Source organism: Notothenia rossii (assembly GCF_949606895.1).
Source record: "Notothenia rossii genome assembly, chromosome: 9".
Classification (NCBI taxonomy): Eukaryota; Metazoa; Chordata; class Actinopteri; order Perciformes; family Nototheniidae; genus Notothenia; species Notothenia rossii.
The window spans coordinates 1,446,565-1,458,456 of record NC_136907.1 but is presented as its reverse complement, the minus strand read 5'-3'; the positions used below and the strand labels follow the sequence as shown (position 1 = coordinate 1,458,456).

General features: G+C 42.4%; 1 protein-coding gene across 1 annotated transcript; it reads left to right on the top strand.

Moving 5' to 3' along the window:
* Positions 1-8,869: 8,869 nt before the first annotated feature.
* On the top strand, positions 8,870-9,820 carry LOC307018402 (olfactory receptor 5B17-like; the record flags this gene model as incomplete). The annotated part of the gene is made up of 1 exon (XM_079648633.1): positions 8,870-9,820. One exon carries the CDS (start codon positions 8,870-8,872, stop codon positions 9,818-9,820), a length of 951 nt encoding a protein of 316 aa, XP_079504759.1.
* Positions 9,821-11,892: the final 2,072 nt, after the last annotated feature.

Sequence of the window (11,892 nt, the reverse complement as noted above, 5' to 3'; positions counted from 1 at the left end):
TTGCATCAATCTTGATACAGGGTACTTATTATATGTTGTACTTTGGATTCCTAAAGCTTTTATTCTACTAACCCATCATCCAAGGTTAGTTTTCACTATAAGTACAACATATATTTTGGACGGACACTATAATTTACAGTTTTTTACCATGTTCAATCTGAATTTTCTTTAATATAAAAAACATCTATATTGAATCTGACTTTTCTACATCCAACTCACAGGTTTATCATTACTTTGAGAAAAAAGATGATTCATTTAACCCTTTTATAAAAGAAGATATGGTCATTTGTTCTGGGAATGTCATTTTCGAGCCTGAAACCTGAAAAACAGGCTCAGGGTTGAACAGGTTAAAGAGGGGCTCCTCAAAACTATTTGAATCTGTCTGGGGCTCTATGATAGCCTACATAGCCGAACTTAAGACGCTAGATTAAGAAGAAAGGGGGGAACTATGAATGTATGTTTTTTCTTTCTGTCTTTATATACATGTATATATATATATATATATATATATATATATATATATATATATATATATATATATATATGTGTATATGGGTACATGTATTATTGTTATTCATCTTTATTTCCATATCTATTAATTTTTTTTACATTATTATTTACATTACTTTATTTGTACCTATATATGTATCTATGTATTTACTTTACTTTACTAGCTAGGACCGGGAGGGGAGGGGGGAAATGGAAAAGTATTGACTGTATAAATGTAAACTCATTGTGCCTGACTCAATAAAAACAAAAGGGAAAAAAAGAAAGAAAAGACAGATGTTATTTTCATCCCAGATGTTGATATAATGAGGAGAACGATATGTATTCCCCTTTTTGCCTGTGTCTACATAACCAAGAAATGCTCTGACAGAGGGAAGTTATTGATTAGCTTAACGTGCATGGAATTATCCACATTAGCTATCAGGTCTGTTGAATTGGAACCAGTCACACTTTCTCAAAGAGGACAATGAAACCTGCATGTGTTATATTTATAAAAGTTTCATTTCAGCTCATAGCAGCAAATCAGTTTCACTGGTCTGGATTCATGCATTGCTCATTACAGATGATCACACAGCAGAAGACATATGACTGGAATGAGCAGAATTGTGTGTAATTCTCAGTGCAAGCAAAGTGAGCAGGGAGCAGATGTCCAAGCTAACTTGTAATAGATTGTAATGAACACCACAGGGACTGTGTTAGGAAAATGATGCTTAATGAACAGTCTGATTTTAGTTTGGCGTGTACTATGTATACAATTTAGTAAACGGATAAACATGAAATGATACCCATATCTAGGTTCAGGTTTGTAAATCTTACTTTTAGTACAACTTTACTTTCTATCTTCTTGTCATAAAGGCTGCTGGAGGGTAAAAAGGGCCAAATACTCTGCAAATCCCCCCTCAGTGAGGCGAAGGACACTTCGGCAGTCATCTTCACAGCCCCCAGCCCCCACACGCCATTATTCCCTTTGTCCTTCGTATCATTTTACCCAATTGAGAAACATCACGTCTGCAAGAATCATAGTTTTATAAGTCTGTTTTCTTTTTGTGTAATGCCTCTGCTATCATCCAGAAAAAGAGAGTAGACAGAGATTAGTACGTCTCTGTTTTACATTTAGCAATCAAGCTTATAAAAAACAATACATTCAGTGTGATGATGTTGCCCATATGCTAGGTGACATCGGTGACTCGATAGAATTACTAACAAAGCACTTCTATACTAATAAAGGGCTGGCTTATCTAAAGCCAGTTGAGCAGCACTTGAAATGTTTGGCTCTATGAAACCTGATGAACTTATATGATTCTGTTTTCTTCAAGGTTGTATCTTCCTGGTCGAATGTACTTATTGTAAGTCTCTCTGGATAAAAGTGTCAGCTCAATGCAATGTAATGTAATGATATTATAATAACCCTGATAAATGTTGTACAGAGTAAATTAGAGCCATTTAACAGTTTGGTTATGATTAAAATGCATTCTTGATGACTACATCTCAGTTTTATTTGTGAATATAATATTAGAATGATGTTGTTATACAGATTAGGATCTATTATAAGATATTCAAAGAAAGAAGTTACAAAAAACTTCTAATTTAAAATATAAAGTTATCATAACCTTGGAAAAGCCACATATTAAATATCACACATTAACAGGATTCATCTTTCCATCTGATTCTATGAAGAGCAGCACAGTGACTACAGATTAGCTCATTTATAGATGTAAGCATTTCAAACAAGGTCTTGCATTTTAAACAATGACACTCACCTGTAAGAAGGAGAGACGATTGTCTGTCTTCATGTCTGAATCATACTGCACCTTTTACAAAGAGACCAGGGGGATGGGAGGGCTGGGAAGTGGGCGCATGCAACACTAGTCACAGTAACAAAACAACATTCCCCTGCCAATTCAAACGACTGACAAATATTGTGACATGTTGAGTAAGGACGGACCGATAACCGTATAACTTTGAAATCTACTCTCTGCCATTTTTAGTTTGTTTTTATGCATTTTACTGGTATCTGTGTTCTGTGTGATGTTCTGTGAAATGTCTATGTGAAGCACGATGGACCGCACTTGTTGTATGAAAGGTGCTATACAAATAAAGATTATTATTATTATTATTATTATTGTAGTAACTCATTCTGAGTTCACACAATGTACTATTCTAAGACATACAATTTATGAAGCTCAGCGCAAGTTCAGGCAGGAAGACCTATCACTTCGTATTGCATGTCTAACCCTGTACGTCCAGGTTGTAACCTTCGGGTCTGTATAAAATGTTTCCCTGCGAAGTCAGGTTGCCCCGTACGTCCGGGATACCCCGTTCGTCCGGGATGGTCCGGGATGCCCCGTACGTCCGGGATGCCCCGTTCGTCCGGGATGCCCCGTACGTCCGGGAAGTCCTGTACGTCCAGGAAGGATGCCTAGGAGGCATCAGTATGTCTAAATCCCCACATGTATTAACCTCTCATTTCATCCACAGACTTCCACTGCATTCCACAAGGTAAGATTTCATCACGTTCAGTACTCCATACTTTCACTCCTTTTGGGGGTTCATCGGAAACGGTTCTTCCCTTCCCGAATGACATCCTACAAAACCTGGGCCTAATCTCCAAACACCATTTCATTCACTTGTTATAGCTGTCATCATTATGTTTCATTTATATAATGTGACCCGATAATAAACATGTATTCCATACATCACGTCTCTCCTGATTGAAATGTTCTCCAGAGTAAGCAGTGCAAACCCTAGATGTTTTTCTTATTTGTGGAATCACTTTTTTTTAATGTAGTTCTAGTTCTAGGTAAGGCATTGCCATTACGTCCACAATGTTGGCCCAGACTGAAGATACATATGTTTTGGCATACTGTAGATCAGGGGTACTCAAACTTTTTATTAAAGGTCCACTTGTGAATTTTATACAAGGTCAATGGTCCGGATCAATGCCAGTAAAGTCCCCCCCCCACCCCCGGAGCGGAGCAACGAAACTGAAATTAAGAATCCGTTTTGGCGCGCTATGCATGGGGCCCCCTTGAGGGGGTTTCCCGACATGTTGTTGCAGTAAATTAAAGAGTGTTTCATGTTGTCCGACAAAGGGGCGGACTGGCCATCTGTGTGTTGAACTTTCCTGTCGGCTCCCAGACCGTAGTCGAGGAGAGCAGAAGCAACAAGCTTCAGGTTCAATAACCCACTTTAGCTTAAATGACTGGAGAGAGGCCTCAGTTTTTCTGCTGCCTCGTTTCACTTCCAGAAACATACACACGTTCCCTCACTGTCGCTCTACCATCCACAAAAACACATGCACAAGCCACACACCTCTCTCTCTCTCTCTCTCTCTCTCTCTCTCTCTCTCTCTCTCTCTCTCTCTCTCTCTCTCTCTCTTAAAGGGACAGCGATCTCATCTCACTCTGCATGACCCTAATATCATAACATGTGTGCTCTGGAGAATCACAGAACGGAGGATCGTCCTTATTATTATGCCGTTTAAACCAATTATTTAAATGTGTTTGTTCAATTCGGCATCATGTAAGTTGTGCTGACAGGTCCACACACTGCTTCCCCGCAGCGAGGCTCCCCCGCCCTCCTGCTGATAGTTCACAAGCGTCAAGCTCCTCAACCCCCCCCCCCCCGTTGATAATTCTCGATCGTTGGCACAATCCATCCATCCATCCATCTTCTCCCGCTTATCCGTGGTCGGGTCGCGGAGGTAGCAGTTCCAGCAGAGAGCCCCAAACTTTCTTTTCCCTGGCCACATCAACCAGCTCTGACTGGGGGGTCCCAAGGTGCTCCCAGGCCAGATAAGAGATATAATCCCTCCACCTGGTTCTAGGTCTACCCCTCGGTCTCCTTCCAGCTGGACGTGCCTGGAACACCTCCCTAGGGAGGCGCCCAGGTGGCATCCTAACTAGGTGCCCGAACCACCTCAACTGGCTCCTTTCGATACGAAGGAGGAGCGGTTCAACTCCGAGTCCCTCCCGGATGACCGAACTTCTCACCTTATCCCTAAGGGAGACACCAGCCACCCTGCGGAGAAAACCCATCTCGGCCGCTTGTACCCGCAATCTCGTTCTTTCGGTCATGACCCATCCTTCATGACCATAGGTGAGGGTAGGAACGAAAATGGCCCGGTAGACAGAGAGCTTTGCCTTCTGGCTCAGCTCCCTTTTCGTCACAACGGTGCGGTAAAGAGACTGCAGTACCGCTCCCGCTGCTCCGATTCTCCGACCCATCTCACGCTCCATTGTTCCCTCACTCGAAAACAAGACCCCGAGATACTTGAACTCCTTCAATTGGGGTAAGGACTCATTCCCTACTTGGAGTGGACAGTCCATCGGTTTCCTGCTGAGAACCATGGCCTCAGATTTGGAGGTGCTGATCCTCATCCCAGCCGCTTCACACTCGGTTGCGAACCGATCCAGTGAGTGCTGAAGGTCGCAGACCGATGAAGCCATCAGAACCACATCATCTGCAACAAGCAGTGGTGCAATCCTTAGTCCACCGAACTGCAGACCCCCCCCCCCCCCCCACGACTACGCCTCGAAATCCGATCCATGTATATTACAAACAGGATTGGTGACAAAGCGCAGCCCTGACGGAGGCCAACCCTCACCGGAAATGGGTCCGACTTACTGCCGAGGACCCGGACACAGCTCTCGCTTTGGGAGTACAGAGATTGGATGGCCCTGAGTAGAGACCCCCTCACCCCATACTCCCGCAGCACCTCCCACAGTGACTCCCTGGGAACCCGGTCATACGCCTTCTCCAAGTCTACAAAACACATGTAGACCGGATAAGCGTACTCCCAGGCCCCCTCCAGGATCCTTGCGAGAGTAAAAAGCCGATCCGTCGTTCCACGACCAGGACGGAATCCGCATTGTTCCTCCTCAATCTGAGGTTCGACAATCGGCCTGACCCTCCTTTCGAGTACCTTAGACTAAACTTTCCCGGGGAGGCTGAGTAGTGTGATGCCTCTGTAATTGGCACACACCCTCTGATCCCCCTTTTTAAAAAGGGTAACCACCACCCCGGTCAGCCACTCCTTCGGTACTGTTTCCGACTTCCACGCAACATTGATGAGACGTGTCAACCATGACAGTCCCTCAACACCCAGAGCGTTCAGCATTTCTGGGCGGATCTCATCCACCCCCGGGGCTTTGCCACTGTGGAGTTGTTTGACGACCTCAGTGACCTCCCCCCGGGAGATTGGTGTCGATCCCCCGTCATACTCCAGCTCTGCCTCTAACATAGAGGGCGGAGTTGTTGGGTTCAGGAGTTCCTCAAAGTGCTCCTTCCAACGCCCTAACACTCCATCAGTTGAGGTCAACAACGTCCCATCCTTACTGTACACAGCTTGGATGGTTCCCTGCTTCCCCCTCCTGTGGTGTCGGACAGTTTTCCAGAACAACTTTGGTGCCGCCCGAAAGTCCTTTTCTATGTCTTCTCCAAACTTCTCCCACACCCGCTGCTTTGCCTCAGCCACGGCTGAGGCTGCTGCCCTTCGGGCCTGTCGGTACCTTGCAACTGCCTCAGGAGTCCCCCGGGATAACAAATCCCTGAAGGCCTCCTTCTTCAGTCGGACGGCTTCCCTGACCACCGGTGTCCACCAGGAGGTTCGAGGGTTCCCGCCCCTTGAGACACCTAGGACCTTGAGACCACAGCTCTCCACCGCGGCTTCGGCAATAGAGGCTTTGAACACCGACCACTCTGGTTCAATGTCCCCAACCTCCACAGGAATGCCCGAAAAGCTCAGCCGGAGGTGTGAGTTGAAGGCCTCCTGAACTTGGGCCTCCTCCAGACGTTCCCAGTTCACCCGAACTACACGTTTGGGCTTACCAGGTCTATCCAGAGGCTTCCCCCGCCACTCGACCCAACTCACCACCAGATGGTGATCAGTTGACAACTCCGCCCCTCTCTTTACCCGAGTGTCCAAAACATACGGCTTCAGGTCTGATGATACGATAACAAAATCGATCATGGACCTTCTGCCTAGGGTGCTCTGGTACCACGTACACTTATGAGCATCCTTGAATTTCAACAATGCTCCTCTAAAATATATAGTTTTAGTATTATGGGTCAACATTAACATAACATACATTGGAGAGCAAAATGTGAGATTCCATTGACTGTAGGTTACATATTATCCACACAATTGTCAGCAGGGGCATTAACAACTAAAATGTGAACTAACTTGAATGCATTAGTCCACAACACATAGCCTAACTCATGTTAGCCTACATAGTTACTAACATCAGAACACATAGACTAACTGTGGTTACATTACCTAACCAGCTCATCATCTTCACCAGTCAGAAAATGTCCGATAATTGATTGGTGATGATCACCGGCACGCATTTTGTCCAATGAGAACGTTAACACGTTTTAGAGAGTTATACAAAATATTTGTTTAGCGAAGACGGAGGTCAGCCACTGTCAGCCGGAAGTGGCGCATTTGATTACTGTTTGGGCTTACTGCCGTGGATGGGCTGCATTCCACTCCAAATAGTCGGTCGGCCGTAACCAGAATCCAGACGCAAGCTGTTTTATGGATTCTCATTTAATTTCCAATAATATCTCAGTACTGGGGTATTTCCAAATTCAAAATGTATATACAGTATATATATATGCACATATATATGCATATTTATATTATATATCTAGATATATATGCATATATATATGCATGCATATATGCATGTGTGTGTCTGTATATATTTATAAACTGTATATTATTTTCCATCATTCAATGGACAATGGAGTATTTGTACTTTTTTAATATATACCATCAAACATATGTTCATATATAAAGTGGGTAACTATACAAAACGAAGTGAGATAACTGTTTATGAATATCTGTTCAACTTTATGTAAACTTGTGTAACTCATGAAAGATAAATGAGTGTTTCAATAAAACTGTTACATATAAAAATGTATAGTGCAGTTTTGTTTTCATTGCAATATTTTTTTGATATGTATTGATATATAGCCATACATGGTCCACGCATATATTGCAATATATTAAAAAATATAAGGACTACTTTCCCAAATATGGAAATGTATGATCCAGTATATTGTATTATATTTACCAATATATTACAATATATTTTTGTTTCATCATTACATTTATATTCAACAGGTAAGTTATATAAAAATGTAAACCTTGGTATAGCTGATATAAATAGGCCAGAACCTTTTTTTTCTTCCACCAGGCTGCAAACATGTTTGTTTCTGCTGTATAGGGTTGGGCCTTTTAACATGGGGGTCTTTGGGGATTATCTCACTTTCAGAGCCCTAAAGTGACCATTTGAAGATCACAAGGCAGTGCTGGCTTTATTTATTAGAACCGGAGGTTGCTACTTGGTCAACACACGAGCAAACCCCAAGGTATTTAGTCATATCTGTCTTAGCCACCCTTCCTGCCAATATCTTGAATTAACCTTCGTTAGATACACATAATGAAGCGTCATTGTTGCCAAGTTACCATTGACCTGTCAACGCGCGATGCACCAAATAAAAGTCTTCACTTCTGGTCGGAGGTGGAGGCAGGACTGTGTCTGAGCAGCTGCTGTTAGACATTGTGCTTATTTAATGAATGTACATTCACATATCCTTTATTCACTGTAAAAGCTTGTAGGATTTCTCCGTGTTCAAGCTTCCTTCGAATGTTGGTTTACTCCAATTTTAACCAGCTACATTTTCAATTCTCATGTCTTGTTGGTGTGTTTGTTTCTGCCATCACTTAATGCATTATAGGAGAATGTAAAGTGTTTCTTGGTTTCTCAAAGCATTGCAAAATGACATTGAAAACTATTCAACAGGGATGTATCAGAGGAGGGATCCCTCCTCTGTTGCTGTTTCCTTTCACATTTTCTCCCCATTTCAAGGTTGTTATTGGAGTTTTTTCCTGATCTGATCTGAAACCTGTTCTTTGTTGAGCTTAAAATTAACACTTTGTCTTTGCAGAACCAGTGCCTATGTTACTGTCAATAACTCTGCAAGCATCTGTCTTTTGTAGTAACAAACTTCAGGAACAACTCTTCATTCTTTAACTTCATCAAATATTGAAATACCATTTAAAATGGTATTTTTTCAATCTAGGTGAATCAACCATTTAATGAACTGATGTAAATGTTGACTTTGTACACTTGGTGACTTAATATGTTAAGTGCTTCTGTTTCTGCAAAAAACACAATGTATGCGTCTTACTTACAGCGAGTCATTGCGATGTGATGTGGGCATATTTAGAATCATTGTATTCACTTTATTAAGACTTTTTTTAAAGATCTTCAGGTACATGTCTTTTTCTGCAACTGTAACTCTATATAACTTTTAACATATAAAAGTCTGTATTGCTACAGGATAGAAAGCTATGGAAAACAGCACTTTTGGTAAAGATGTCCTGATCCTAGAGGGGTTCAATATCCCCTCCCAGTCTTATATTCCTTGCTTCATCCTCCTCCTAATCGTATACATCTTCATCATGGTGTCCAACATCGGCTTGGTGGTGCTGATCTTAAGGAGCAGCGGCCTCCACCAGCCCATGTACCTCCTGCTGTGCAACATGAGCATCAACGATGTGTTCGGGGCCACCATCATCATCCCTCATGTTCTGCGGGACCTCCTGACTCCGGACTCGCAGCGGGTCATCCGGTACACGGACTGCGTTGTCCAGGCCTTCTGCGTCCACCTCCACTCCAGCGCCTCTCACACCGTGCTCATGATCATGGCGTTCGATCGCTACGTGGCCATCTGCAATCCTCTGCGCTACGCCACCATCATGACCCACAGGATGGTGCTGGTTCTGTCCATGTGGGCGTGGGTGATCCCTCTCCCCATGGTGGGGATCCTCATCGGCCTCAGTGTGCGTCTGTCTCGCTGCAGGTGGAATATTCTCCACTTCTCCTGCAGTAATGCCTCCTTGTTCAAGCTGTCCTGTGAGAGCGTGCTCATCAACAACATCTACGGCCTCGGATACACCGTGGTCCTGCTGGGCTCGTCCATCGGCAGCGTCACGCTCACCTACCTGAGGATCGCCATGGTGTGTCTGCGCAGTAAGAACAAGACTCTGAACAGCAAAGCGCTGCAGACCTGCGCCACTCACCTGGCCGTCTACGCCATCCTGCTGGTGTCCGGCTTCATCATCATCATTATGCACCGCTTCCCTCAGCTGGCAGCCCACAGGAAGGTGGCGTCCGTCATGCTACACGTGGTGCTGCCCGCCCTGAACGCTCTGATCTACGGCCTGCAGATCAAAGAGGTCCGGCAGAGGGTTATGGCTCTGTTTCATAAGAGTAAAGTTGCTTCAATGGATGCTAAATGACACGGTGTTGATTATGTTGAAGTGACTGGATAGCAGTGTATCTACAGAAATACCCCTGACCCATAGTGTGTATCATGTTATTATAAATGACGCTTCAAAGAACTGCATTGTTCCAAAGATACATCTTATCTTTCAATGTATGAATGCATTAAGGCTCTAAATAGTGATTACATCCAGAAAAATAGTTAAATAAAATCTTATGAACTTGGTTTTTATGGATTGTTTCATGACTCTTATTACTCTGACAGTGTTTTCAGTTTGGTTTGTCTGTCTGTAGGATTACAGAAACACTTTAAATGAAACTCAGCAAAAGAGTGTAGCATGGGCCAAGAAAGAAATTAATAAACTATAAAAAATTTGATGCCCCCAGGGACGTGCACAGATTCCAGCTAATGTTGCCCGGGCAACGGCCCGTTTTCCCTTTTTGGCTGACCTGCCCCTCTGGAGAGAGCGAGAGATTTTTTTTTTTCTGTTGTGGTCGAATCAACATAATGAGCCCACAATTAGTATTGTAGTGTCTCGTTGCGGGAAACACACCAGCTTCATTCTTCTTCTACTACTTCTCTTACTTCTTCTTCTCCTCCTTGTTCTTATATGTAATTGCCCCTAAATTTTGAATGAAGAACGAGTTTCATTTTGAACTCATTCCACAGTATGACCACAAAAGTGTTTTAAACCAGGTAGGCCTACATTTTTATTATTTATGTTCTATATCGCTAAGTGTGTGATTACACATGTTACGTATTATATATATTATAGGCTACTGTATTGGTGCCGGTTCCTTAAGACCACCTCTAGTGTCGGATTTGGGGAAATTGATTTTGAGTTTTCTCATGGGAGGGACTTTACTTCCTCTTGACACCGTCGGTAATTTACAAAAAAACACCTACATATACTTGTTATTGTGCTTCTGTCTTTCTGTGTCTTTTCATCTGCTCCGTAAACTCCTATTAAACATCCATGGTAAACTCCCTCAACGGGGCCGCTCGCTCTCTTATCTTGATCGCCCTCTCACGGGTGAACAGTTCACTGTCCCGCTTCATTGTAGGATTTCTGCCATGTCTCTACCACTTTAGTTTGAGCATCTCTGTTATTAAGTTATGGAATACTGAATAAATAAGTCATTAGATACCTTACCGTTACAGCGCTCATAACGAATGATAAGAATAAGAATAACTCGTATTGAACTAGTTTCATTAATTAGTGATTTTATTTAAGGTAATTAGTTAGAAGCCCTGCTATTTTATCAGAATGTCTGCACAACAATTACAAAGGTCAAACTACATTAGAACAGAATTGTCCCCATTTTTTCTTTAATAGTTTCTAACACTAGATAGTTTAATGAGATATGGAACGCAAACTAAAAAATTCCGTGGTTTTCATTTTCAAAATCAAGTCACCAAATGCAAGTAGTTGCCTTTAGTTAATGTAATAATCATTTTGGTCTTATATTTTTTTTGGGGGGAGGCCCTTTTTCCAGTTTAGAGCAATAGGCCCTCAAAATGTCTGTGCACGTCCCTGGCTAGACTTATCTGATTCCATTCAAAGCTTCTCTTCTCTTCTTATTACATACCACCGCTTTGATTGTCGCAATACACACATGAATGATTCAACTTCAAGATAGAGCCTTTCATATCCTAGACCCAGACATAAACAGTGGAAGGTGACTGGCAGGTCGAGGATAGATCTTTTCAAATTGTTCCTTCAGTTCAAACTTCTGGTTGAATTAAAAAATATAACACATTTATTGCAAAAATAAGGTTATAATACTTAGAAGTGGAAATAGGAAAATCCTTTGTGACAGACGCAAAACAAAAGTTAGAACATCAAAAATGTTGTTACCACAGAGCACACTTCCTCTACATGAAATAAAAACAGGTGATTTAAAACAATCCTTATTTAGGGGTGTTTGGAGGCAGACCCACGTCACTATTATTTGTTATTGTATTACATTTATTCTGATTATAAACATGTTTTTCTAGAAGTTGAAAAACATTTGCAGTTGAAGCACTCTTAATATTGCCCTTGATTTGCAAAAGGCAAAACAAAATATACAGACACTTTCTTTAAAT